At 52.4% G+C, this 26,609-nt stretch overlaps 12 protein-coding genes across 12 annotated transcripts; 5 read left to right on the forward strand and 7 right to left on the reverse strand.

Annotated features, from left to right (window-relative positions):
* Positions 1 to 94: 94 nt before the first annotated feature.
* On the reverse strand, positions 95 to 1,266 carry MRPL17 (mitochondrial 54S ribosomal protein mL46; the record flags this gene model as incomplete). The annotated part of the gene is made up of 3 exons (XM_014693602.1): positions 95 to 388; positions 457 to 1,124; positions 1,218 to 1,266. 3 exons carry the CDS (start codon positions 1,264 to 1,266, stop codon positions 95 to 97), a joined length of 1,011 nt encoding a protein of 336 aa, XP_014549088.1.
* A 1,083-nt stretch (positions 1,267 to 2,349) lies between these two features.
* On the reverse strand, positions 2,350 to 4,433 carry G6M90_00g014350 (uncharacterized protein; the record flags this gene model as incomplete). The annotated part of the gene is made up of 2 exons (XM_014693601.1): positions 2,350 to 4,004; positions 4,130 to 4,433. 2 exons carry the CDS (start codon positions 4,431 to 4,433, stop codon positions 2,350 to 2,352), a joined length of 1,959 nt encoding a protein of 652 aa, XP_014549087.1.
* Positions 4,434 to 8,382: 3,949 nt separating this feature from the next.
* Positions 8,383 to 9,099, reverse strand: RPL43 (60S ribosomal protein eL43; the record flags this gene model as incomplete). Its single annotated transcript, XM_014693600.1, has 4 exons — positions 8,383 to 8,446; positions 8,551 to 8,715; positions 8,988 to 9,005; positions 9,068 to 9,099. 4 exons carry the CDS (start codon positions 9,097 to 9,099, stop codon positions 8,383 to 8,385), a joined length of 279 nt encoding a protein of 92 aa, XP_014549086.1.
* A 777-nt stretch (positions 9,100 to 9,876) lies between these two features.
* Sccpdh (Saccharopine dehydrogenase-like oxidoreductase) lies at positions 9,877 to 11,428 on the forward strand (the record flags this gene model as incomplete). Its single annotated transcript, XM_014693599.1, has 5 exons — positions 9,877 to 9,931; positions 10,008 to 10,151; positions 10,238 to 10,586; positions 10,637 to 11,202; positions 11,271 to 11,428. 5 exons carry the CDS (start codon positions 9,877 to 9,879, stop codon positions 11,426 to 11,428), a joined length of 1,272 nt encoding a protein of 423 aa, XP_014549085.1.
* A 744-nt stretch (positions 11,429 to 12,172) lies between these two features.
* PIN4 (Peptidyl-prolyl cis-trans isomerase) lies at positions 12,173 to 12,759 on the forward strand (the record flags this gene model as incomplete). Its single annotated transcript, XM_014693598.2, has 4 exons — positions 12,173 to 12,289; positions 12,351 to 12,453; positions 12,538 to 12,674; positions 12,742 to 12,759. 4 exons carry the CDS (start codon positions 12,173 to 12,175, stop codon positions 12,757 to 12,759), a joined length of 375 nt encoding a protein of 124 aa, XP_014549084.2.
* A 279-nt stretch (positions 12,760 to 13,038) lies between these two features.
* On the reverse strand, positions 13,039 to 13,743 carry RPS12 (40S ribosomal protein eS12; the record flags this gene model as incomplete). The annotated part of the gene is made up of 3 exons (XM_014693597.1): positions 13,039 to 13,169; positions 13,258 to 13,573; positions 13,741 to 13,743. The coding sequence occupies 3 exons, from the start codon at positions 13,741 to 13,743 to the stop codon at positions 13,039 to 13,041; spliced, it is 450 nt and encodes a 149-aa protein (XP_014549083.1).
* Positions 13,744 to 14,404: 661 nt separating this feature from the next.
* crp-27 (40S ribosomal protein uS8) lies at positions 14,405 to 15,057 on the forward strand (the record flags this gene model as incomplete). Its single annotated transcript, XM_014693596.1, has 2 exons — positions 14,405 to 14,537; positions 14,798 to 15,057. 2 exons carry the CDS (start codon positions 14,405 to 14,407, stop codon positions 15,055 to 15,057), a joined length of 393 nt encoding a protein of 130 aa, XP_014549082.1.
* Positions 15,058 to 15,771: 714 nt separating this feature from the next.
* CXT1_1 (Beta-1,2-xylosyltransferase 1) lies at positions 15,772 to 17,787 on the forward strand (the record flags this gene model as incomplete). The annotated part of the gene is made up of 2 exons (XM_014693595.2): positions 15,772 to 17,651; positions 17,715 to 17,787. The coding sequence occupies 2 exons, from the start codon at positions 15,772 to 15,774 to the stop codon at positions 17,785 to 17,787; spliced, it is 1,953 nt and encodes a 650-aa protein (XP_014549081.2).
* Positions 17,788 to 18,098: 311 nt separating this feature from the next.
* On the reverse strand, positions 18,099 to 19,608 carry G6M90_00g014420 (uncharacterized protein; the record flags this gene model as incomplete). Its single annotated transcript, XM_014693594.1, has 2 exons — positions 18,099 to 19,255; positions 19,338 to 19,608. The coding sequence occupies 2 exons, from the start codon at positions 19,606 to 19,608 to the stop codon at positions 18,099 to 18,101; spliced, it is 1,428 nt and encodes a 475-aa protein (XP_014549080.1).
* Positions 19,609 to 20,328: 720 nt separating this feature from the next.
* Positions 20,329 to 21,102, reverse strand: RER1 (the record flags this gene model as incomplete). Its single annotated transcript, XM_014693593.1, has 4 exons — positions 20,329 to 20,414; positions 20,483 to 20,782; positions 20,838 to 20,955; positions 21,034 to 21,102. The coding sequence occupies 4 exons, from the start codon at positions 21,100 to 21,102 to the stop codon at positions 20,329 to 20,331; spliced, it is 573 nt and encodes a 190-aa protein (XP_014549079.1).
* Positions 21,103 to 21,958: 856 nt separating this feature from the next.
* Positions 21,959 to 23,521, reverse strand: fcyB_0 (Purine-cytosine permease; the record flags this gene model as incomplete). The annotated part of the gene is made up of 1 exon (XM_014693592.2): positions 21,959 to 23,521. The coding sequence occupies one exon, from the start codon at positions 23,519 to 23,521 to the stop codon at positions 21,959 to 21,961; it is 1,563 nt and encodes a 520-aa protein (XP_014549078.2).
* A 545-nt stretch (positions 23,522 to 24,066) lies between these two features.
* Positions 24,067 to 26,382, forward strand: PUS7 (Multisubstrate pseudouridine synthase 7; the record flags this gene model as incomplete). The annotated part of the gene is made up of 3 exons (XM_066129751.1): positions 24,067 to 24,188; positions 24,256 to 24,340; positions 24,394 to 26,382. The coding sequence occupies 3 exons, from the start codon at positions 24,067 to 24,069 to the stop codon at positions 26,380 to 26,382; spliced, it is 2,196 nt and encodes a 731-aa protein (XP_065985846.1).
* Between the last annotated feature and the right edge of the window lie 227 nt (positions 26,383 to 26,609).

Here is a 26,609-nt window from a genome sequence, read left to right on the forward strand (position 1 = left end):
GCGTGTTTTATATGATTTTGCCACCGTTCACCCATGAAGTCGTCCCCTTCGATAGAGTACGCTATCAATCGCGCTGCTAGGCTTTGGCCTTGGTCTACCTATCCGACATCATGTTTCGCACACCACGGAAGTATTCAGGCGACAGCTCCTTTTCCAATTCTTCCCTTGTCAACCACTTGAAGTCGGTGTATCCGAAAGGATTTCCCTTCAAATCAGCCTGGCCAGCCATTATTCTCCCCTTGAGGAAGAAGGTCTTTTGACCGCGGGTCTGAACGGTGCCGTCGGCAGTCTGGACTGGTTGTTTGACGACGTGGGCAACGGGGACGCGGCCGACGATCCAAGTATTCATGTTTACTCCGGCAGCTTGGTCCAAGACTCTCTGGGCGGCCTAGTTCGCTCATTAGCATCCAGCGTCACCACACACGGGGCCAACAGTCATGTGTGAAAAGAATATACCTCGTGCAGGTTCTCGTCCCTGGAAACAACATCAGCCGGGAACATCCACCCATCCTTCCCTTTGACAACCAAATACAGCGTCCTTTCGAGCTGCCTGTCCAATCTCTTCACGTCGCCCTTTTTATCGGCCTCGGTCTCTCTCTCTACGGGTCTTTCGACGGGCACCACGTCCTCGGCAGCGATTACCTCGGCGTCGTCGCTGACACGGGCCTCTGCATCCTTGAGCAGACTGTTCAGAACGCTGTCCTGGCTACTGAGTTGATCGCCAACCTTCAGCTCGTCATCCCACGCCATTGAGCCCTTGCCATTATACACGCCGATATCCTTGGCCACCGTGCCTTGGCGCTCGCCGACCTTGAGGCTCCAGTCCAAGCGTCGCGCAGTGTCAGGCTTAAAGTAAATGCTAGTGATGAAGGGAGTGTTGAGGCGCTCCTCCAGACGTTTCTGGTAGAAGAAAAAGGCGTTTTCAAAAGGGTGAAGCTTTCGTGTCAGGAGAGGAGGGCGGGTGAGGATGAGACCGGACCGCACGTCGTATGGGGGCGTTGCTCGCGTAGGAGGGGGTGCCGCGGCATCTGGTGACAGATTGGTCGTCGCCGCTGTGGTAGAGGAGTAGAAGCGGGTGGCTATTCGAGTGCTCGTAGCGCATCTTGAGCAGACGTTGGGGGAAGCTGTGGTGTCGTGTGAGGTTAGTTTTCTTGGGTCCTTGTAGAAAGTGCTTCCCAATTGATGCTTGCAGCTTGAGACGGCGATAGAACCCTAACCTGATAAGGCGCCTTGCAGAGCACGTCGGCCCCTACTTGATGCAGTCATGATAGGCTGCCTTTGCCTCAGCGTGGGTGGCCTTGAAGTTCGGGATGTCGAAAACGCCCTCGTCGGCGTCTCATACTTTTTTTTGGTCCCTCGACCTTGGCAGCAAGCTCCTGGCCCCAGCGCTTTCTTAGGAGGGCGGCTTAGTCATTATTCAAACTTGTTCTTGGCACTGGTCAATCCACCCCTGGGGCGACCACGGACGGTAATTGTGAATGCCTGAGGCAAAAACACATACCGGCCAGTCGGTCTAGTTACTTCCTCAATCTCTCCCCAAGTCCAATTTCTTCTCCCTTCTCCTCTTTCACCAAGGCACCATTTTCCTTATCGTCAAGACCTGTTTCCACCCCCAGAACGTCCTGATCATTTACGAGTGCCGAGAGTGAATTCCAGAGCAGTCTTTTTCGCTAGCGGTGCCTGCAATTTTTATTACTTACCGGGTTCTGTTAGATAGATACTGCTGACATACTACCGTCGCGCGTAGTCAGCCTTTTTCTCTCCTTTTTTTCTTTGTGGCCCGTCTGCCCCACTATGGACTGGATCACGAAAAACCAGTGTCAAAGGGTGTAAATGATCCATGGAGTTCGTACGACATGATCCGAGACCACCTGGATCTGGGAGCTGTTTTTGACACGGCTTGCTGGTTCTCCCCTGTTGGGAGGCCATGTTGTCGATTCAGCGCATCCCACTTATGAAATTGTCGAGCTTCATGGCTAAATTTATTTAGGTGTCAAATTACTACTCTTGCTATTAGAGCGATCGAGTATCGTGACCATCGTCAATGTAATATATTCATCTTCCGGCCCTTCGGGCAGCGCCCAGTGCATCATTCCAACGATATACAATACAAGAAGTCATCCTCATCGCTAACAACATCAATGTGCCTCCCGATACTATGACCACATACAACCAACATACAACGCGCCCGTTACGCCGCCAATTCTAATCTCCAAGTGGAAAACGAAAGAGCCCCATTTCCTGGGGAAGGTACAAAAAATTACCTGGGTATCTAACCACGAAAGGCTACCTTTTTAAGCCTGAAAACGCCGATGCCAACTGAAATGTTTCATCTTGTACCAACAGTGATCAAGCTGATAGCTCGGCAACCGCCTGTGCTACTTCCTGGGTGGCTCGTTTCTCCCACGTCCGTCGAGATTCTTCATTGAGTGACGCAGCACCCTTTACCTCGTCGTAAAGCTTTCGAGAAATATCGCGATTAATGGTTGCATATTGTTCTGTTGTTAGCTTCTGCGCCCGCCAGTGAGGTCGCAAAGCCGATTTAACAATATCATTTATGCTCTTCTTTTCTTCTTGCGTCATCGTCCATCGCGTTGGCGAGCCTTCTTCAGTTTGTGGTACTTGATGAGCTCGTCGTGGCCGAGGTTGCCGCAGTTCTAGCGGGCGTGGGTCGACCTTGGCTGAACGCGAATCTGAATCTCCATGATCGCTGTTGGATCGGGTAGGAGAGTAATTTGCGGGAGGATATCGTGGCTCGATGTGTGTGCTAAGTGATAGGGTTGGAGAGGTAGGCCGACCGTTAAGGCTTGGAAGTGGTGGTGGGGTCAACGATAGAGCTCGAGGGCTGCTGTGGTTTGAGGGCGAGGGCGAGAGGGCGGGAGAGGATGCTTCCGGAGGCACGCGCCGGTTTGGAGTTAATACTGGCGTCTCGTCCTCGGACAAGGGATTGGGTTCTAACTCCTTAAGCAGCGACGACACCAAGGGCGTTGCGCTCTCCATCCGAGTCAAGCCGTTTCTCAGCGAAGACCCGTTTGTGCCGTTGATACCATTAGTACCATTGATTCCACTGGTTCCAGTTGTCGTTGCGGCGGTGGAGGTTGTTGGGCGTGCACTAGATGGGCCTGATGTAGAAGGTGAAGGAGCAGAGGCAGAGGCAGAGGCTTCGGCCTGGGTGGGTAATCTCCTAGTTCGTGGGCGTTTCAATTTCCTTTCTGGTTCTTGCACTGGCTCGGCCGGAGATGCGGTGACTGATCGGCTCTTTCGCTTACGAGTTCCGCTGGCTGTGACTTCAGCCTCTCGAGCACGATCGAACGCACCCCATGCACGCCTTTCGTCACGAGTTTCCTCGACTGGCGGCGGCGGCGGTTGTAGGCGCTCGCTGATTTGTGGCGGAATGTTGCTCGCAAAAGTCTCACGAGCACCGAGACGATTGGCGATATCCATGCGTTGTCGCCATCGGTCCAACTCCCGACGGTCGAGCTGCTGGAAACGACGAAACTGCTCGAGGTCTTCATCCTCGTCATCGTGATTATCGAGATCTAGATCGCTCATCTCGTAGAAACGACCAGAAAACTGTCCCCAGGCGCCTTGCCACTCCGCGTTACGAGCCTGGCGGCGGGCTCGTCTGAGCCGCTGGCGAGTCCGAACATGATAGCCACGGACATCTCGTGGGTGCGGGCGTTGGACAAGCTGGGGACGCGGCGACTCTGGTTCAGCATCTGTTCGCTCAGGTTGATCCTGGGTGAGTTGGAACAAGTGAGCACATTCCATGCAATACCAGTCACCCTCGGGAATATGATCGAGTCCGATGCAATGCGTATGATAGGCAGCATCACAACTGTCGCATAATAGTAGAATATCTTCTCGCTCGGCCGAATTGCATATGGGACAAGGGTTGCATTCCTCCTCCTCTTGGTCGACGATGTTCTCTCCAAGCCAGGCTTGCACATCGAATTCGGCGACTTGCTTTTTGTCTATGACATCGTAGGTAGAAATGGCCGTGCCTAAAACTAGTAAGTACACATGTTGACGGTCATGATTGTCTGGGAATTCTTTTTCTCTCTGGGTTCGGATGTTGCCGGCAAGGCCATGTTGGTTGTGGGTGGTTGTGGGTGGGTGCTGCACGTACCATCTACACCATTGTACACGCGAACACAGTGGAAGGGTGTCCTACAGATGGGACAAGTATTTGTCTTTTGAGCCCAGGAACGGATGCAGGTATCGTGGATAATATGTTCGCATCCATCTAATGCGGCCACTATGTTGAGATGGTTGGGCTCGTCGGCCACAGGGTCGGACTCGGCGGTGGTCTCTGGGGCTGGTTTGATGCCTGCACCGTTGACGTGCGATGGCGAAGGCGAAGGCGGCGAGGACAGAGACGAGGGGTGCGGCAGAGGATCCAAGCAGATGATGCACTGCTCAGGTTCGTCCATGACGCCAGTTTGGATGATGCAGAGGCAAATATGATGAAAACATGTAAAATAAGGTTCGAAAAGAAATAATCGGACGGTAAAGGCGCAACGAGGCAACAAATCGATCTGGATACGGCAGCAGACGGCCAAGTGCTGTTTGGTTGCGAACCTGTATGTACGACTGAGCGGGTGCTAAGTGCTGAGTGCTGAGCGCTGTGTTCTGTCTCTGGCGGGTTGGTGTATTAGTGGAGCTGCTTCAATGTTGGGTCGGCAAGTGATGAATGAATTGATGGGTCCAGAACTAGGCGGTAGCAGAGACAGCTAATATTGAGTGGTGGCGATGGTGGGCGGGCGGCGGTGCAGCAGGTCAACTGGTAGCCTGAGTGAGAGTCGAGGACTGGCTGGTGGCAGTGGACCGAGTGCCGACTGAAGTGGGATGGGGGATGGGAATGGGAAATGGGGGGGGGGGAGAAAGAGAGAGAGGAAAGAGTCTGGTCGAGTCGAAACGGCCAGTGGGCGGGAAGGGAAGAAAGAGAGGAGAGAGATGCAGGCTGGATGTCAATGTCTGGCCAAGGAGCAGTTGACCTCCATGTCAGCTAATCCACAGCGGCAGTACTCCGTACCTGGGTACCTAGGTACCCGGCGACCAGCAGGCGTTGAGCAGACAGACAGACACAAGCCCAAGGGCCTGCCGACAGCGTCTCGCCACAAGAGGTGCAGGCAGGAGGAGGAGCAGTGGCCAGGTAAAGTACCGACGTACTCCAAAGTTGCAGAGGTGGCCGCAGGGAGGGGAGGTAGCCGATACCTTCAGCCCCAGAACACCCAGGGCACTAGGCGAGCCTGAGGCGCCGCAGCGCAGCCAATCAGCACCAGCGGGGGGCCCCCGAGGCGACCAGCAGTTGATATCAAATGGACGTCCTAGCGGCGCTGCAGTGCGCGTTAGACGCGCCAAGTCGATGGTGAACAACTCCAAACGACACAATTGCGTCGACAATGTCGAGACCGCTGTAGGTACTTAGGTAGGCGCCGGCAGGCACCGCCAGAGGTGAATGGCAAAATGTGAGATGGAGGAACGGGGTAAAGAAGCTCCCCCCGCGCGCAGGCCACTGGCAGGGCGAGCAGGGCGACTCTGTATGTACGTACGGTGTCAAGTAATAGTATTCACTTTAGGTGGACGAGGCAAGGCGACACTAGAGTGCCTTGTGCGCAGCACGACAAGGCACCGGGGTGACAAAGGACGGACCTGCGTGTGCCTCGGTCGTTTGGGGGGGAGGGCGGCAGATCCAAGACGAGGTTTCAGACGAAAGCGTGTGCGATGATAACCGTCGTGAGTACTCCGTAGAGGGGATTGATTGCCTGGTGGCAGCGGCGTGTGAGTGGAGAGACTGGCGGATTGCTGCTTTTCCCTGCTCCCTTTCGCCTCGCCGGTTATAACTACCTACTTACTAATACTAGATGAAGAAACACTGCAAACCCGAGGGGGGCGTGACTTGTACTCGTGGGCTGTTTTTTTTTTTTTTCTTGGGTTGTGTCTGGTGTAAGTTACATGCGCGGGTGCTCATGTGCAATACGACTCACGGGTGGCATGGCATGGCATGGACAGGAGACGTCAATCTGATCCAGTGTACGGCAACTACTTAAAAATGAACTGCAGCGAGTGCGGCGAGTGTGACGATGGGGTCAACATTAAATGTTTTCCTCCGCGTGCGCTTTTGCACTGATTGCCCGTGGCAATGAGTCCGTCAATAGCGGCATTTCGCAGTATCCAAGGCGAAAACCGCATTCACGGGCCAGATTGGGCTGCTCTGTGGGGGGTTAACTTGCTCCATGCGTTGCTCTTGGCAGGTCGTGATGTCTCTCACGGTTGCCCATTTAACGTCTGGTTCTTGCGTGCAATAGAAACCACCTACGGAGTACGGCTGGATGGCTGGATGCACGTCGTTGCCGCTATTGCTAGAGGTTGAGGGAGGGGTGGGGGCCCGTGACACGTTCTGCCCACACGCCGTCAACTACTAGTACTAGTACTACTACTCCGTACTGCTAGTACTACTAGCACATACTTACGTACCTAATGTCAAGCCGCTCCAGTCTCCTGGTCTTGGTGTGAGTGGTTCCTCGTGTGCGCTTGTCACCGCCATTAAGGTTGCAACGACGCCGTACATGGATGCGAGACGATTGGCATAGTTTGTGAATGCTGTCCATGTCTACCCTTTTTCTTTTCCTCAAGGGTTGACTCACGAGGCCACGAAACGCACTGCTCACGGCTCTCAACGATAATTCTACTCTACGCCTGGCATCTAGGGCCTTGGACGGTTTGATCTCCGCGTCCTTTAATTGACCCAATCCCGCCTGCTGTGTTTCTTCTTCTGTTCCTCCATGCCCCTGACATTTCGAGTTGGATCGTCGTCACATTCACACCCCTCGCAAGCAATCTATTCCACCTACATACCTGATTTCCCGCGCATTCAAACCCACCCCAGAGGGCAATCAGCCGCCCACGGCCAATGGGACTCGGGTCCTTGGTAAGCCTGGCTCATAGTGCAAACATGCATTCTAAGCGACTCAACAGCACCGTCTGTTTGACTCCTCTGTCAGTGTTGGCTTGGAAACGCAGCCGCTTGGCCGTGACACTCCCCGCGTCGCTACGGGCCCGGCTGAATCCATGTACATAACTCATGCGTCGGCATGGACATTATTCTTTTGTCGGGCTCGCGGCACCGGCCGACATGGATGCTTGGCACCTGAGCGGTCTTTGGGCGTGCCATCTTTTGGTGGTGGTATAATAATTGCCACTCTGGCTCGCTGTGGAGCAGGCCAAATCGTGGTCCCTGTGGACTGGATATTTTGCAAACACTCCTGGCTTCATGTTCAGGTCACCCGTATAGTAGTTATGACGCAGGGATGTTCTGTCCCTCTCGCTGCCAGCCAGGCCCGGAACTTGCCAGACCGTAAATTGCAGTGACTCATGCCGCTGGCAATTAAAAGTAAAAAAAGAGGGCAATGCCATGCCATGTTGATTGCATAAGCAGGCCCTCGTCGTCACAGCGGGAACCTGGGTAACAAGGCGGAATAACAGACAAAACATGCTCCTACTGCTCGCCTTGCACAGGCACAGGGCAACAACCCTCCGACTTGGACCGGGGCGTGGAGAGGCATGGGCCGAGGGACGGTGATGGCTGCATGCGACGAGGAATAACGGCGGCCAGCTAGTCATAGTTGCGGACATTGATATAAATCAGAGTTTCGGCAAGCGTCTAGCTAGTTGTTACGTGTAGCCTGGGCTATCTTGGGTGCGAGTCAGGGCCTGCTTGGTTCTGACGTGGTTGGCATAGTATTACCAAGGTTACCCAAGGCGTATTATGCTGGTGATGGGGACAATTGACACGTCATTTGGGACTGGACACTCGAGGTTCCTCTTTTTTCTCATGTATCATGTATGCCGCCTTATACTCCGTAGTTGGGCTTGGTTCTTTATATATCAGGCCGCAGTTGTCGCGGGAGGCGTAAGTCTGGATGCGACTGGTCTACTATGCAACTGACAGTGCTTTGGTATAGTAGTGTAGAGCTTGGAAGGCCTGGATGGTTCATGATAAATCTTCTGTGATGGAAGCCAGGCCAGCTATTTGCACGATTCAATTCTTAATGGTCATTTCTGTCGCGTAACATCTAGTGCGCAGTCCAAATATGCTGCCTGTAGATAAAAACATCACGTCTCACGGTTTTATCGTCGTAGGCGAGTTGGTTGATCGTGGGAGGGCACAGCGTGTCGGCAAAAAATGGGAAAAAGAAAATGAATGAGCCAGAGACCATGAAACCGTTGTTTTTTTATATTCCATTGCTAATCGACCGGCCTCTATGACCCAAGTTCGAATGTCGACGTCCATTTCGTCCACTCGTAGTGCAGAATTCCCCATACACCAGACCGAAAAGCAAATGCCGTAAACGCTCCTCTCCCGTCGTGAATGCTCCCTTAAACTTCAGCAATCTCCCTCAATCGTCGCAGAGTTGAGCGCATGGCAGCGGCGGCGGGGGTGCTACATGCTCAGTTAGTACAACAGACTCCAACTTGTTTGATGTATTCCCCCTTCGTGGTCAACTCTCGACGACAAGGCTGGGTAGAATTCATGGTGAAACGTACGCAACAACGTAGGCACCGCCAGCGATGGTGCGATTGCAGCCCTTGCAGTTCCAGATACCGGTGGAGTGGCGCTTGACGGTGACCTTGCCGCAGAAAGTGCAGGTGTACTTGGCGTGCTGGGTGATTTCCATCTTCTTCACCTGCTTTCGCAGGGAAGCACCGTAACTATACGACAAGGTTAGTTTTGTTGTCTTGCAAGTTCAATCTCGGTAGTTGGCGGGGCGAGGGCGGCAGTCGTGTCGGTTGTCATGGCTGTGGCATAATTTGTTGTGGTTGGTGACGGTAAACTTCCGAGGCGAATGATATCCAAAATTTCCCATCACCTCCCAACTCCTTTATAACCAGCCGTGTCCGAACCTTCTTGGAGCTTTGCAAAATCGAGTGTCGGGCGTCGTGGGATATTCGTGTGGACGGGAGGATAATTTCTGGCAACTTACCGGGTACCGTATTTACCGCTGCAGTCGTAGTTAGCAATTGAAAAGCAATACGCGGGCATGTTGAATATGTTTATACGTACGTGACACCGACCTTCTTCGTGCGCTTGGTCATCTTGATTGATGTGTGAGGGTTGTCGTTGGGGTGGAAGACGACGAGTGACGGGAAGTGTTTGATGCTTGACCTCGATTGCGGCTGCGGCTACCGAAAATGTGCTGGAGTTGTGATTTTCCTTAGGGCAAGCACGTGAGCTTGGCGGGCCAAGCGAAAATGCTCTCAAGTTCCACATTTCTGTGTAAATTGGCCTTTATTTTTTTTGTACTCCGCATAAATCACATGATCAATCAGGTGACAATCTGCTCGACAGCGGGACCCGCAACCTAGCCTCGATCTAGCTAGTCAACGGCGGAGTTTCCTCTAGAACCTTTTTGATTCTCCGCTGAGTTATCATTGGGGTGAGCTGACTCTGCGGCGGCATGTTACTTGGGTAGCTAAACTGCAACGCGCAGCTGAGAAGTAAACATCAACCTGCGCTATTTGAACCTTGGCCCATTATCAACTTCTGTCCTGTTTTCTGGCAACTCCCCGCTTATTCAATTCGACGGCCCACGGCCGGGGGTGGGGCGCCGGACTACGTATTCACCATCACAAGCAAGGCAGCCACCTCGAGTCAGGACAACTTGACCTCATCGCCCGCTGCTGGGATATTTAAAGTCCGCAGTTCAATCGCTATTATTTAAGACACCCATTCTAATAACCGAGATTTTAAAACAGCCTTCCACGGCATAAACTTCTTCTGTTGTGTTTTTTTGTTTGGATTTGCACTCGTCTCTGAACCCCTGTGATCCATTACGCCATCAATCACCAGCTTCCGGCTTTGATATTGCAATAATGGCTTTCAAAAACCATGGCCGTCAGTATGACTTGGTCGTCTTTGGAGCTACTGGTAAGCGTGGCCGCGATAAGCTGGTCATTTTTGTAGTTGTGGAAAAAGGCCATGATGCTAATGGCAGCCTGAACAGGATATACCGGCCAATTAACAGCCGAGCATGTCGCCAAGTTTCTCCCAACGAATCTGAAATGGGCTGTGGCTGGACGGTCAGAATCCAAGCTTCAGAGCGTAGTTGAGGAATGCAAGAAGCTTAATCCTGACCGTTTGCCACCCAGTATGTCTAATCTTGGCCTCTTGTTCCGTGCTTTTCAGAACATCTCGGTGTAGCCGCCACTGGTATCAGCTCTAACAAGCTCTTAGGCATTGAGATTGCAAATACAAACGATGAATCTCAATTAGAAGCTCTGATCAAAAAGACCTTTATTTTCATCACCACCGTTGGTCCCTACTGCGTGTATGGCGAACCAATTTTCAGACTCTGCGCCGAGACTGGCACCCACTATCTCGATTGCACCGGCGAGGCTCCCTGGGTTGCTCGCATGATTAAAAAGTATGAAAGCACGGCGAAGGACTCTGGAGCCATCATGATACCTCAGTCAGGAATAGAGTCTGCGCCGCCTGACCTAATATCGTGGGCCATGGCGCAACATGTGCGGACAGAATTGGATGCTCCTACCAAGGACGTTGTTGTTACTATTCATAAGCTCAAGTGCGTTTTGCGCGTCTCCAGAAACACTCCCTTATCCTAACTATCAGCAGTTCTGCTCCCTCGGGTGGTACTCTAGCTACGGTGTTAGTTCTCTTTGAAAAGTTCTCCTTGAAAGAGGTTATTGAATCCACGAAGCCGTTTGCGACATCTCCAATTCCTTATACCTCCGGCGCGAAACCGCAAAAGGGACTCCTCCAAAGCATTCTGGGTGTCACATCACGACCAAATCTGGGTCTTCTTACTACATCTATTGCTGGAACGACAGATCAGACCGTTGTTACCAGAACATGGGGCCTCTTACATGAGATTCCCAGTAGGAAGAAGGAATTCTATGGGCCTAGGTTTACTTGGAGTGAATACTTCAAAGCTAGAAATTGGCTCCATGGGATCGGTATTCACTTTGCGCTAGCCATTGGAAGCTTCTTCCTGGTATTCGTGCCCCCCGTCCGGAGTCTCGTGAAAAGATTCATCTACCAGCCAGGAGAGGGTGTCAGCAGGGAAGACATGGAAAAGGAAGAGGTAGAGTTTCGTGGTACTGCCACGCCCGACATTGAGAGCAATCCATCTCAAAAACAAGCCTTCTGCCGTGCCTGGTTCCACGGCAGTTTGTACATGCGTAAGTGCCCATCACGGCTGACGCCTAGAAATGTGAAATTGTGTTGCTGACTGACATGTGCGTCATAGTGACAGGGTTGTTTCTCGCCGAGGCTGCATTAACCATTCTTGAAGATGACCTTGATTTGGGAGGTGGTGTATTCACTCCCGCGTGCTTGGGACAAAAGTATCTTGATCGTGTGAATGATGCTGGCTTCAAAATTGAAGTCAGGACTGTTGAGGGCTAATCTGCGTCAGCTGGGGTGTCACATGTACTGATATTTGAACATTTGCGTCAACCTTGTGACAGGGTCGTTGCCCGGTCAAGTGCGAGCATGATGCTATCAGAACTGGCTTTATTGGCATTATTTCTTGCGTTTCTTGTTCTGTCATCGGAGGCAATAGTAACTTTGGCCAATTTCCTGTATTACCCTACGTATAATCTAGGTTTGCAGCTGGTCGTACGAAACTGAATACCCTCCTCAGCTCTAACACACCGGGCTGTCCTCATGGGTCAGGATGACAATTTGCTTGCATAACAGCCGGTGCCGCCAACGCATACTGTGGAATACCATTCGCCACAAATAACGGTGCTAACGAAGTCTTGTGAGTATGATGCGTAGCTACTGGTCATTGTTAAATACCGCTTTCTGCAATAGTAATTGCGTTTGGCGCAGAATGTAGATTTCTGGCTCGTTGGCTACCAAGCACCCAAGTAGTTGTTAGCTTATCACTTGAGCTAAATGCGCGTAGAAATAAACGCTTCGTAAAACTGCCCTTGGTCCATGGTCATCGACAATGCGACATGGTACCGACAAAAAGGACTCAAAATAACAAGGTGCGCATGCTTATCCGCAAGTCGCGTAATGGAGTACGTTGTATTTCGTACGGAGTAGCCATTGGGCTTGGCCAAACACTCAAGCCTCAACCTCACAACCTACGTAGCCCAAAATTAACCAGGGCCATTGAGCATTCATCCTCCCGCAATCAACATGGGAAAAAACGATAAAAAAGGCGCCGAAAAGTCCGCTGGTAAGGGCAAAGGGGCGGACAAAGAATCGGGCGGCAAAGGCAAGGGAGCACAAGCCATCAACGTGCGGCACATTTTGGTGAGTATCGCGGCCAGATCCATCATTCGAGGCACAGCTCTAACCTCGAGATGCGCCAAAGTGCGAGAAGCACGCCAAAAAAGAAGAGGCTCTTGCCAAGCTCAATGATGGCGTCAAATTTGATGAAGTAGCGCGCAATTACTCAGAGGACAAAGCGAGACAAGGTTTGCCACAGCCAATTACTAGCCATCATCATCATCATAAAATCGACAGCACGATCCAGCTGACAGCATGCTCAATTACCACAGGAGGCGCACTGGGATGGAAAACCAAGGGTAGCCTGGACCCAAAGTTTGAGGAAGCGGCGTTTGCCCTGGAGCCTAGTACGACAAATAATCCCAAGATTGCCGAAGCCAAGACGGAATTTGGCTATCATATCATCATGGTAAGCTTCTGACAGATCTGGAGAATCCCTCACAAGATGACTTGTTATTCATTGACAATCGGGGCAGGTTGAGGGACGCAAGTAGTTTACAATCATAACGATACGACAGTCACATAAATCACACATTCGCAAAGACTATGAATATGAAATACCATGTTGTGAAGCTGAAACTTTTGTCTCTTTTTTTATTATTCTTTTCCTCATGCCAAGGCCTGTGTCACACTGAGACCTGAACCCATCCTGAACCCAGCTGAAGTGCCTAGAGTACAACCGCAAGTGTCGTGTCCGGCGGTCTTGAAACACCAAGTCCGCACCTCTATTACCCTTCAAAATTCAACGCCGTATCGTGAACATGTAAATAACTTTACGAAGGCTGAGAAGTCTGGAAGTAGTTGAGGAGGATGGAGCGCTCTTGCGACTCCTCACCCCAGTCCTTGACCACGACGCAAGAGCAGTTGACAACCTTGCGGGCGTTGCCCTCACGGTCAAGAACGCCTGTCATGCGATAGTTAGCAAGAAATTGCCCTTCCCTCCTTCTGAGCGCATCGACACCGAGAGCTGTGGTTTTTAGGAATTCACATACAGAGACCGGCCCACTCGCCAAGCTGCTTGCCATCCTGAACCTTGATCAGGGGAATCTTATGCTCATCACAGAGGGCGGCAACAAGCTTCTTGTAGGCATCCTCCTCGCAGTTCTCGTTCAGGACACACATGTGAGCCTGGCGACGGTCGAGAGCCTTGGAAGCCTCGCGGAGACCGCGGGCGAGGCCATCGTGCATGAGAGCCAGCTTCAGAACACCCTTGAGGGCGTCCAGAACGGACATCTGGCCCTTGGGGGCATCGGCCGAAACCTCAACCTCCTCGGAGACTTCGGGGGCGTTGTTCTCTTCTACGTCCGACTACAAGTTGAGCAACATGTTAGCAATTGTTCGTTTTTTTCGATCAAGCCAAGTTCGAGTCGACTGTGTGTGACGGCGGGGTGCGATGCGCTGCTTGCAATATCCTGCCTTCCAAGACATAAATTCGCGAAGGACCGGCTCGTGTAAGATTTTTTAGAAATACTAACCATCTTGAGTGTTTATCTTGTCGGGCGATCCTCGAAGATTTCAAGTGTTTGGTTAAAGGGAAAAAGTAAGTGACGGAAGTTTCGTCGTGAGGGTGGTGGGCTTGGAGGGACGGACGGTCCAAACGAGGATTTGCCGAAATCCCTGGTGGCCAAGTGCGTGGTGCGTGATGGTTTAGGGCATTTTTACGTGCACGGACCACCAGGGCACACGAAATCGCTCCAAGTGGCCCCACCCACCAGCGAAACTGCTCCCAGCCTGTGTGCACGACGCTTTTTTTTTACGACTCTCACGACAGTCTCGCCATCCATCCAGAGCCGACAAAGCAACCGCTGAGGTATGTAGAATTCTTGCAAGCACTGACAGCGATTCGGAATCCAGCAGGATGATGCCTCTTATCGTGGTTGGGGAGAGCAATCCTGGGCGCCGCGACGGGTGAGGACGTGATTTGTGCTGGCAATGCTGTCGAAATACGTCGAGAACCTGGTCGCGGGACGCCCTCGATACGCTTCTCCTCTTCGAAAATGAGCGGCAGAACCCTCCTCGATAATTGATCCCTGGAGGGCACTCTTCTTGCTCACGACCACGCGAGGCTAACACCGATTTTTCTTTGGCAGATACCTCATTTCCAGCTCGACTTGAGAATCTCCGTACAACACCGCCAAAATGGTTCGCACTTCCGTTCTCCACGACGCCCTCAACTCCATCAACAATGCCGAGAAGACCGGCAAGCGTCAGGTCCTGATCCGACCTAGCTCCAAGGTCATCGTCAAGTTCCTCCAGGTCATGCAGCGCCACGGTACGTAACCCGCCACAAGACGACAACTTGGGCTTTTCTCTCCTGCACGCGGATGGATCCCTTGACCACCATCATTCGGCATGATAACTAGGGCGACGGTCTTTTTACGCACCACGGCCCAGCCCCTATAAGTTGCCGATAAATTGAAGTCCTGCGGTGGTCTTGGGTCTGTCTGCGAACCGGGGAGAATTTCCCCTGTCCATTCCAAGTCAATATATCCGAGTCTTGTCGCAACATCGCTAAAACATTGTTCTGTGCAGGATACATTGGTGAATTCGAGGAAGTCGACGATCATCGCTCTGGCAAGATTGTCGTTCAGCTGAACGGCCGTCTCAACAAGACTGGTGTCATCTCGCCCCGATACAACGTCCGTCTGGCTGATCTCGAGAAGTGGGTCGTCAAGCTGCTGCCCGCCCGTCAGTTCGGCTACGTTATCCTCACCACCTCCGCCGGTATCATGGACCACGAGGAGGCCCGTCGCAAGCACGTTGCTGGCAAGATTATTGGTTTCTTCTACTAAGCGCGACGGATCATCAATAAAAAGAATTGGGGCATAGCTGGCGTTATGAAAAGGTTATGATGACAATGGCCAATACCCTGAGGCAGCCATTGGGATAGTCGCGAAATCGATGAATACATGCCTTGGTGAAGCTGCTACACTACAAAATCTCGAATGTTCCTAATGTGATTGCGTTTGATTGGTGATATTGCCGATATGCTGTGAGCTTGATGGTACCAGCCATTATATACATCTACGACAGACGAATACCATTCATTGCCGCAAATTCGAGGGCCCCCAAAGTACGGCCACCCAATAACTACGAAGTGCTTTAAAGTTAAAACACTTTGTGTTCTGTCGATCTGCACAGCACGTCGTCAATAGTAGGGTACAGGTACAAGCCGTTTCATGAAGGTAGAGCGTCTTGCGGCGTACTAGTACCCCTCCACGTTGTTGATGGGGCGACGGTGCCAAAAGCGGGTAGTAGCTATCAGAGTGGCTGCAGCCGACGGCGCTCTCGAAAGTAAACAGTGATCCATGACATCGTCCTCCATTCTCGTTCCACGTTTTGCATTCTCAATACCCGCATACCAGTCAGCTCTAAAATAACTCCGTATCGAATCTAGATTTTATTTCGAATATCCGTGCAAATAAAAACCCTCCGCTATCCAACTGACCTAAACGGCAGAGCTCTACACGCCAGTCTGCCAATTGGAAGGGGATCTGGTACACATTATGCTGCGACGACAACTTACTGTTTTCGCAGCATTTATATTCTTCACAGTTTGCATATACTCTGCATTGCGAATATCACATCAAGAAACGAAATTAGTGGTTAAGCACACGGGTAATACTAGATCAGACCAGTCGCCGTTGAAGCCATCGTTACATGAGGTACAGAAGTTAGAATCGACCTTGACATTAGCATATGAGCCGACGACAATAAATGATGCACGTCTCAAACCAACACAGGCAGAGGAGCTGCAAGAGGATTGGGGTGATGCGACTACAATACACGGGGGGCCCAGGGCCAAGGATGTCTTGAGCTCGAAAAGACACCCCATTCAACATCTCATGACGGACGCAAGACGAGAGCTAGAGGGGACGACGAAACGACAATCCAAGGATCTCGAAAGCGCAGTGAAAGAGTACCGTCGGCGATATGAAATACCGCCGCCTCCCCATTTCGACAAATGGTTCGAATTCGCGAGATCCAAGAACGTCCAGCTCATCGACGAATTTGACACGATATACAATCTCATCACACCATTCTGGGGACTAAAACCGAAAACTATTCGAGACCGAGCCAAAGAGGCACTAGGAAATGACAACGCACTCATCGGCGTTGCCATACGCAACCACCAGATTTCACACATGGAAGGCGGCATGGAATGGCAGCGCAATGCTACGCAAGGCATGCTAGACGGCTTCCTGAAGTACTTGCCCGATATGGACCTCGCATTCAACATCCACGACGAGCCGAGAGTTATCGTCCCCCATGACGATCTAACGAGGCTTGTGAAAAAGGCCAAGACGGAGAATATGCCCGCGTCAAACTCGGTCAAGAGGCCCACGAATGATTTTTCCAAGACGTCCCCTGAGCTGAGCGACAAGATGATATTCGAACAAGTCAAGCACTCGAGGTTCAATTCGTTTAGCCGACAAGCAACCTGGACTCATTCGAGAATGTCATGCCCCCCGGAGAGCCCTGCCAGAATTCTAGAGGAAGATGAGCGATGGGACGACCTTAGCCAGTACGGTGTTAGCGAACTTGGCTTCGTGTACAACTCCACGGCCATGGCGGACATATGTTTCAGTCCCTCGCTCAGCTCGACATATGGCTTCTTTGACAGGCCAAATACATATAAAGTAGTGCATGACCTCTTTCCCATCTTCTCGCAGTCCAAGATCTCTTCATACAATGACATCATTTACCCTTCGCCGTGGTACTGGTACGACAAGGTCAAGTACAAGGAAGAAGAGGATATGCCCTGGGACGAAAAGGACAGCAAGTTATACTGGCGGGGTTCCACGACGGGCGGTTTTAGTCGCGACGGCGGTTGGAGGAGACAGCACCGTCAACACTTTGTCAAGAAGATTAATGCTGGAGGACAGGCAAAGATTGTCAAAAACCAGGGGAGTCAGAGTAGGCCAAAGTGGGCGGTAACCGAGGTCTCTCGCGCCGATTACAGCACTCTCACGGACGTTTCATTCTCTCATATTGGTCAGTGCGATGAGGGAGACTGCAAGGCGCAGCAGGCCTTTTTCAACGTTTCGTCTCGTGTGAATCAAACCGATGCCTGGGGATACAAGTACCTCCTGGATATGGATGGAAATGCCTTCTCAGGCAGGTTTTTAGCATTTTTACAAAGCATGAGCCTGACATTCAAGTTCGCCTTGTTTCGGGAATGGCATAACGAATGGCTTAAGCCGTGGGTTCATTATGTCCCGCTGAGCTTGCAAGGTGATGACTGGCTCGAGACTGTGCGGTTCTTCAATGAGAGCAGTTTGGGTGCGGAGGACGGGAAGAACATGGCGATGGAGAGCCGAGAGTGGGCAGCGAAGACGATGAGGAAGGAGGACATGGAGGTTTGGTTTTTCAGGTTACTACTTGAGTGAGTTTTTTTCTTCTCTGGCTGCGCTTGTCTTGATATGATGATTGGGCTGACGAATTGTAGGTATGCGCGCGTGATTGATGATCAACGGGCCATTATTGGTTTCGATATGTTTAGTTCGGGGAAAAAATTATAGGGTCTGTATATGTTGGTTGGATCACGACTTTTGATTAGAGGCATTTTAGCATAGTGTGGCGTCGGCGTTGTAAATTGCATATTCATGAGCGATGGCATGGCATTGGACACGGTTTGAATGCACTTTAGATAACCTGGGTACTTGGGGGCATTTTTGTTTCAACTTGGCTTTAAGAAACTCAATCCGCAATCCTGTATATATCCCTGCGCCTACCGGTAATGATGATTACCATCCAATAATTCGCTATATAATCTGCAAGACCACTTTTGCGTATTAACTTACGTACAAATCCTCGTCTGCTCTGAGTCGCCTTAGTCCTCATCCTCATCGGCTTCCGCATCTCTTTCCCCGGAGGGCGAGCGTCTCTCGGCCCCTTCGCTACCATTTGCCTCTGCGTCTTCACCGTCTGCCTCACCAGCGTCTTGGTCCTGCGCGGGCTCCTCCTCCGCTTCCTGCTCCCAACCAAGAGGGTGATGCTCGTACTTCCTCATGGCATCGAGCATTTCCTCGGTTGGGTCATCGACGGTGATGTCCAGCTGGTCGACGATTTGCTCCTCCTCTTCGGAAATACCAATCGTTCGGGCGATATTCTTGGTTCGCTGCGGCCGGATGGTTGACTTTTGCATGACGGGGTAGTAGTACATTGCTTTCTGTTTCGGATAGGTATCCTCGTCGTTGTACGCAAGGATCACCTCGTCCTCGTACTTGGTAGGGTGATCGAGCTCGGTCTCGTGAGAGGTCTCGTATGCTCGGACCCTGTTGAACTGGAAATAGCCACCGCTCTCGCCCTGGTGCGTGTACAGCTCTTCGCCGTCATGGTCAGGGTCGTCGACATCGAACTTGCGGCGGAAGTTGTCCGCTACAGAGCTGCTCTGTCCGAGGTAGAAATCGTAGTTCATCAAGTTTTGAGGCTTGGGGTTGTTTTCGGGATCCTGCTCGTGCGCCTCGAGGGCAGCCTCGTAAGCCGCGTCCTCGGCCGCCGTGCGCTCTATCGGCCGCAGCAGACCGCTTAGAAGACGCGTGTCGTACTTGTTTGACTTGCCGACGGGATTGGTCTGGAACTTGACCGTGACGTAGGCGCCGGAATCGGGGAAGGCGTAGAGGTCTGGTAGGAGGGGGATGGCCTGGACGACCTTGAGGTGCTTCTTTGTAGGGTGCTTGATTCGCTTGGGATCTTTGAGGTCCTGCTGGGCAATATCAAAGCCATGGTCGATCTTGCGTTTGATGACTTGGGGCGAGTCGGCTGCAGCTTCGGGGGCATGTCGTTGAGGCTTCCGTGCCTTGGCGAGCAGGGCTCGCGGGTTGCCCCCCTCGTGTCTCTTTGGCGTCGATGACGAGATGTATTCTGTTCGCCGGAGGAAGGATACGTTTGCTTCGGCCACCTTGGGCTTGCCGAGAGCCGCGATAGGTCTCAAAAGTGCCCTGTCGTGAGGGTGGACGGCGGGAGCTTGTGCGGGAGCCTGGATAGCTGTTACATGCGTTAGTCGACTTGCGCGCGAACGAAGAACATTCAACTGATGGACACATGCGTGCCATTCGGGCAAGCTCACATCGTTCATCGCCGTCAAACACGCCGGGCATGCCCACTAAGTCCAAGGGCATGCCGAGCTCGGCATCGGCCTCGATATTCAGCGGCTGCTCTCTCGCTAGCCGCGAAGCGAATCCAGGAGTCGTATACTGTCCACTCGCCAGGCCCATATTAGGGATGTCCAGCAGCTTAGGCGGATTGGGTGGCGGAGGCAGGGCATTGGAGAAGCGAATTCGCGCGATGAAGTCTTGATGCACCATGCGCTCACCAGAGCGCGCCCCCGAGGACGACATTGTGCTGGCAACGCAAGGCAGTCAGCCCCGAAATGTGCAAAAATGGCAGAATGCTCGCACAATCTCGTGTGTTTCGGTTCTCGCGAGGTTGAAGACAGACAGAGTCGCAGATGGTCCGTCGCCAATGGTGAGGTGTAAGTTGCGAAGTTGCGACTGGGCCAGGCCGGGCCAAGGCTGGGGGAAAAAAGCCAGCGGGAGGGCGAGGCTGCGGACCGACGATGCAAAGCTGGCGCGGCAGCTCCCCGCCGCCCGCACCTTCCGTTGCGTGAAATCTTGTGTGCGACGGCGGCGGTAACATTTCAAAATAATAAAAAAAAGGGGGCTCAATTATTTCCCAATGTTACTTTGATTCAATTTTTGATTCTGTCTCTCATCAACGAACCATCTCCAAGAATCGGGCCCGCATTCGGCTCTCGTTCCATTATGACACCGCATTTTCCCAACAGCCCACCCGCCATATGTCTAATGCCGATCTATTATGTCCCTGCTACCTGCTACGCATAAAATGCCTATCACTCTGGTGTTACAAGCCGATCCCAATTTCAAGCCCGCGCAGCATCTCCCCATAACATTAACTACCAGCTCCCAAAAAGCGAGCATGTGTTTGTACAATAGACACCGAAAAGAAAACAAGGGCCATTGGCGTTTTGTGACAATTCATGTCGGAACGTGGGCAGGGGGGATGCCGTCCGCTACCTGTTCTCCTGCATCGAGAGACGACTAAGAGTTGTCTTTGCGGTAGTTCTTCTTGCCCATGGTGAATGGAACGTAGCGATACTTGATCATATGCTGAATTTGCTTGCGCACTGAGGAGGAATAGAAGTGGTCAGCCAAGGTGTTGCCCAACGTGGAAACGTCCAACGTGACAACTTACTCGTCAGGACAAAGAGAATAATCCAATACATGACCAGGACAGGCCAGAAGACAGGAATGTTGAAGAATTCGAAGAAGGTGCAGAAGAAGGAGATGGCAATGGCACGGGTAGCCCAGTACCAAAACTTGAACTCGGGAAGACGCCTAATGAAGGGCTTGAACTCCTCATCCTGCTTGGTCGGGAGGGTCCCTACGGCACCATCTTCCATGTCCTGGTCGACCGCATCGTTGGAAGGGTCAAATTTGGGCTGGAGGAAAGCCAGAAACAGGTTGAGCAGATAAATGCCGAGCGCATAGGCAACTGTGGGAGGAGTCAGCGGACCGTAGAATGAAAAGACGTCGGACCCTCAACATACCAATGTACCATCCCTGGATGAAGAAAATGCGCACGAAGAAGAGTAGTAGGGTGACGCCGGTTGCAACCCATCTGTAGAGCACAAAGGGCGTAGACTGGTCGAGCAGAGCTTGGTAATGCTACTTCCGAGTTAGCGCAACTATTTCTTGTTCAATGACAATGTTCCCGTCTCGTATACGACTGGCGTGTCGGCGTACCCTTTGCAGTTTGGTCGTGTGGGCTGTGACAGCGGCGAAAGGGGTCTGTTCAGGCTCTGGCGCATCCATGATGAGGATTTTCGTTTCTCGTCGAGACGAGGCGAGTTCGATAGGGGATGTTGAGAAGAGAGAAGCCGCGGGGTTAAAAAGTGGACATAAATCACGGCAGGAGACCTACGCGACGCTATCGCAAGGCCTAGCGGTCGCGAGCAGATGAGGGTGTTGAAGACGGATGAAGATGCAAGAAGAGAGTATGCTAGTTGGGGAAAAGGGACACTTTGACGGCCATCGCGAACTTGAACGTTGGCATCTTTGCTGTGGCGCGTGGGGCTTTTTTTGGGCTGTCAGCAAAAGCTGGACGCTGAACACACTGGATCGACTCTCCAGACTCTGTACTCCGTAGTACTACTCCGTAGTGCTAGTATGGTCGGAGTCCTCGGTCCGGTCACTCACAGCCACACAATATTGCCTCCTGCCCCCGTTGTGGGCGTCGACCAATCATGTAGTCGACTTTTTCATCTGTGGAGCCGCCGTGCATGTTCCTCGCTCCCTGTCCCTGAAATCCCTGAATGTCCTTTCTATTTGCAGCCTGGTGAGGGAACTTAATATTCTTTGTCTTGATTGCCAAGTTGACTGTTCAGGGCAGGGCAGTGCATGCAGGGGTTGGACTTGGGTGCTATGCCGAACAATTAAAATAAAATAGGGGTCTGTCTGGTGGCATCAGTCTGACCCATGACACTCAAAGAACAGCCAGTTCATTCATCAACCGGCACATGAGGTCTCTGTTGAGGATTCAAATGTTTCTCTCCGTGGACTTACGGTTTAGCTGTCTTCAGTGTTGCCGCCAATGGCCAGGTAGTCATCAGATATCAGGTAGCCTTTCCCAGTTTTGTTCACGTCTAGTTCCTATATACTCCGCGATGCATCACCGGCCAAGAATCCTCAACTCCAGATATCTCGCCGGCAGATATCCCAACGCGGTCACCACAAACGTCAATTCATTCGCAACATCACCGCCATTATCGCCAATTACCTTGGCCAGGGGTGCGACGAACCATGTCTGATTCATGCCCATACACCACGACACCACGCCGAGCCCAAACGCAGTAGCCGCGCCGATACCCAACGGCAACCTCGCAGGATCGTTCCATCCCTCGAAATCGTAATTCTCAAACTTCCCTTTGCGAAAGATGTAGTGCTCCTCCAACAATATGATGGCATAACTTGTGCACCAATACCCCAGGAGACTTAGAAAGTTTTGGAGGTACGTGTTGAGCTGTTCTCGCCCACCTACTGCTAGTGCAAGAATGCACGCAAACGAAACCAGCGTCCAGACGAACCGGGGAATCAAAGCCAGCGGTCGTGCCAGCTGCTGAAAGGACAGAGATGCGCTATAGATGCTAATAACGTTGGTATTGATGCCCGATAACACCAGCAAAGTGAGAAGAAACTTGGCAAATCCTCGTGGGTAGAGCATATCTTGAATCAGATAGCCCAACCCGTCATGCTCGTACGTGTCTCGCCATTCGGCCTGAGTGTTCAGAGACGAGGCGACCACGCAACCTGCCAGCATGCCAATCGATGTCGGGATCGCAATTCCAAAGCTTGTCATGAGGAAAACCTTGGTACGGCTGACGTCGGCGCGATAGTGGACGTAGTAGTCGCTGGCCGTCGTGCACCAGGCAGCGCTGGAACCGTACACGATGGCAATCAAGCTGAGAACCGCACCGCTTAACGTCGCGCCAGTGATGGAGGCGGGAGTCGAGTTGTCGGCGTACTTGCCGGTTTCGCCGAAGATGATGAGAAAGATGACGAAGAAGACAATCCACGCGTATCGTTCGTAGACCAAGATGGCGTTGAGCCCAACGAATGAGATGAGCAGCGCCACCACGGCCAGGATGACGATGCCCAGAATGAGGGAAACATGGCCGTCCGAAACCGCTGTCAACGCAAGGCCGCCAGTGATGCAAGAAACAGCCGCCCAGCCCATCTGCTGAATGCAGTTTAGAATAGCAATGAGCTTGTTGGGCCACCATCCGAAGCTGTACCTGCTGACGCTCATCTGTCGCAATCCCGTGGCGGCACCGAATGTCGCACAGTAGCCTGTGACGATTCCGCCGAGAATAGAAGCAAATATAGTGATGAGAATAGTCTGCTTCAGACTCAGACCGAATTGCCACCCTAGAAAGCCCGTCGCGAAACAGGACGTGTTCATGGTTCCGCTAGCCCATAACAGAGCCATGGTGAGCTCTTCGGTCCAAGGCACATCTTTCTTGTCTTCCGCGCGTTTCCGAACAATGGCTTCGGATTCGATTCCGAACTTAGCATCCATACGGGCTTCAAGATTGCGCAGTTGGGCAAGTATTCCGCTCCTTGTTGAGCCAGCGGCACCCTGATCTGCTTTGTCACTCGAGTCCACGTCCAAGGCATCCTTCTCACCAGGTGTCTTGGGAACGATTCCCTGGCCTTTCTCTTCGTCCATTGACATCGTGGATATCTGGTCGTTTCGAAGAGAGGGGGTGAACTTGCCCATCCGGTGAGGTTTTCACTTCCCGATTCATTTGAGGGAAGGGTCAAATTAGTAGTCAAAAACTAAAACGGGAAATGGTGAATTTCTCATGTGGTGCCAGTCGTACGAGTTGACTAATCGCATTGTTCACGAGTTGTTGTGCTGGATCCAAGACCTCTAGCGATCCAAATGAGCGCCCCAAAGAGATTCATAACTTATCGTCATCTTGGTCTTTCACATACATTTTGTCCTGCAACAGAAGATGACAATATAATTAAGCGTTTTAATAGTTCAAAAACGCCACTAAAGTGAGGCGCCCTGTGCAGTGTGCACCCGCTTCCATTTATTTACCTTTACCGCCTACCATTTCTAGCCCATCAAGCATCCACCGCCTTCCCATAGCGGCTACTTTACAGAACTGCCTAGCAGAGACTGTCAGTGAAAATCACGAACCACACTCAAAAGGCACTTTCATAGGGTGTCGCGCAAAAGTTATATTTCAAAGCGCGAAAGGAGTTGTTACAATGTCGGATAAGGATAAGGAGCATTTTAACGCACGCGCGGGATCATCCTACGCGGCGTCAATTGGCATCACTCACCGAACCACGCCATTGAAATGTTCATGGACTGGCGACATGAGAGTCAGGTACGTCGTTTCCATTCTCCCAATTTCCGTGTGCTTCGTCTTGCCATGCGCTAATACACAAGGCCAGATTCTCAGACTTCCAAGTAAATGAGATCAACACAGATGGAACAGTTCTTCATTTGCGCACGATTGGGCTTGGAAACGAGCGAACGGTAAAGCTGGAACCCCTTCGTGATGCGTGCTGCGAGAGACTAACTGGCTTCAGCAGCTGGAGCAGCCTCAAAACAGCGAGTCAAACGCCAGAAATGAAGACTCAAGTACACCACAAGATGAAAAGCCTCAGCCGGAGCAAACAATTGAGGTCCCCCAGGAAGACGTCAAAGTCCTCGAAGACCTCTCCACAGCCCAATTCGCCCAGGACCTGGTCAAGCTCTTCAACTACGGCAACGGCCCTTCATCCAACGATGCCAACACAGCTACCTCACCTGTCATCGACGACAAGCCCAAACGCGCTCAGCTCCACCAGGAAGTCCGCCGCATCTTCAAGTCCCGTCTCGAAACCACCACCGGCCACGACGGAGTCATCGTCGCCAACTACGTCTCCCCCCGCAAGGGGAAGAAGAGCAGAGGCCGTCGTGGTCAGCCGGGCGACGACGGACCAATGGGGGACTATCTCCATTTCACGCTGTACAAGGATAACCGCGACACCATGGATGCCGCCAACCAAATCGCCCGTCTGCTCAGAGTAAAGCCCCAAATCATCGGGTACGCGGGGACCAAGGACCGCCGCGCATCGACTACGCAGCGCTGCTCAGTGCGACATCAGCGCAAGCGAGCGCTGGCAGGGCTCAACGGCAAGCTCTGGGGTATATCGACCGGCGACTACGAGTACCAGGAACAACCCATTCACCTGGGCCAGCTCCTCGGCAACGAATTCGTAATCACCCTCAAGAACTGCAAAATGGCAGGCGAAACCGCCGCACAGTCGCCCTCGGAGCGCCTCGCCTCCATGAGGAACAATGTCGAACCAGCGCTCAAACACATGTCCTCCCACGGATGGATCAACTACTTTGGCCACCAGCGCTTCGGCACCCACGACGTAGGCACGCACCAGGTCGGCAAGCTCATCCTCGGAGACGACTTCGAGGCCGCCGTCAACGCCCTCCTCCAATACGACCCCGAAATCGCAGCCAAGGCCGAAGCTGGCCAAGTCCCCGACGAGCCCTCCAAGAAGGACGACGCCCTCCGCCACCTCGCATGCATGCTCTTCCAAACAGGCAAGGACCTGAACCGAGCCGTCAAGGTCATCCCGCGGCGGTTCGCGGCAGAGTCATGCATCCTCCGCCACCTCACCCGCATGGGGAAGAACTCGGCGCGGGACTTTGCAGGCGCCATCACCCACATTACGCGTGGCCTGCGATCCATGTACCTCCACGCCTATCAGTCGCACGTGTGGAACCACGCCGCCAGCCAGCGGTACGCCCTGCACGGCAACAAGGTCGCAAAGGGCGACCTGGTCATTTCCGATGGCGAGACTCAGCCTGCGGCCGCCGAGCGGGAGCGGGACCAGGACGGCGACGAAGTCATCAACCCCGTCGAGGACGAGGAAGATGCACCCCTGCGTGCTCGCGCCCTCACCGAGGAAGAAGCCGCCAGCGGCAAGTACACCATTTACGACATTGTTCTCCCTTCGCCGGGCTACGACGTCATCTATCCGGATAATGAAATTGGCCAATTTTACCAAGAGTTCATGGGTCGCGAGGAGAATGGTAGTCTTGACCCGCACAAGATGCGTCGCTTGAGAAGAGAGTTTAGCCTCCCAGGACGGTATAGGAAGCTGATGCAGAGGTTTTTGGTTGAGCCTACTGTGGAGTTCAAGCTGTATGAGGACGATACAGAGCAGATGCACCCCACAGACTTGGATTTGATCAACGGTGCCAAGAAGAATGGGATTCAAGGGAAGAGGAAGAGAGATGAAGATGACCGTGGCCCTGCCAAGAAAATCAAGGCTGATGATGGCGAGGGCCAGGCTGAAGCAAAGATGGAGACGGCGAATAGCGAGCAGGAGGCTACGAGTAGTAACGGTGCCGAGGCAAACACCGAGACAGAATTGCCCGCCGAACCTACCAAAATAGCTGTTGTCGTCAAGTTCCAGCTAGCAAGCAGTGCCTACGCAACAGTCACGCTCAGAGAGCTAATGGGTGATCGGTTGGATGAGGTTACACCATCAGACGAAGGGGTGGGCAACTCATGAGTTTGGATCTTGTTTAATGACATTGAAAGAGTTAAGAGAATAGAGAAAAGAATTTGAAACCAATACCCGCCCGCACGCAGCACTGATGCCCCAATGCCCACAACCACATAAGGAAAAGAAAATTCCAAAAAAAAAGGAACAATCCGTTTTCATTCTCTCCAGAAATGAGACCCAAAAGGGAACACCGTCCCATATGCAGTAGTAGGTATGCTTTCATCGCAAGGTAT

Source organism: Metarhizium brunneum, chromosome 1 (assembly GCF_013426205.1).
Source record: "Metarhizium brunneum chromosome 1, complete sequence".
NCBI classification, from domain to species: domain Eukaryota; kingdom Fungi; phylum Ascomycota; class Sordariomycetes; order Hypocreales; family Clavicipitaceae; genus Metarhizium; species Metarhizium brunneum.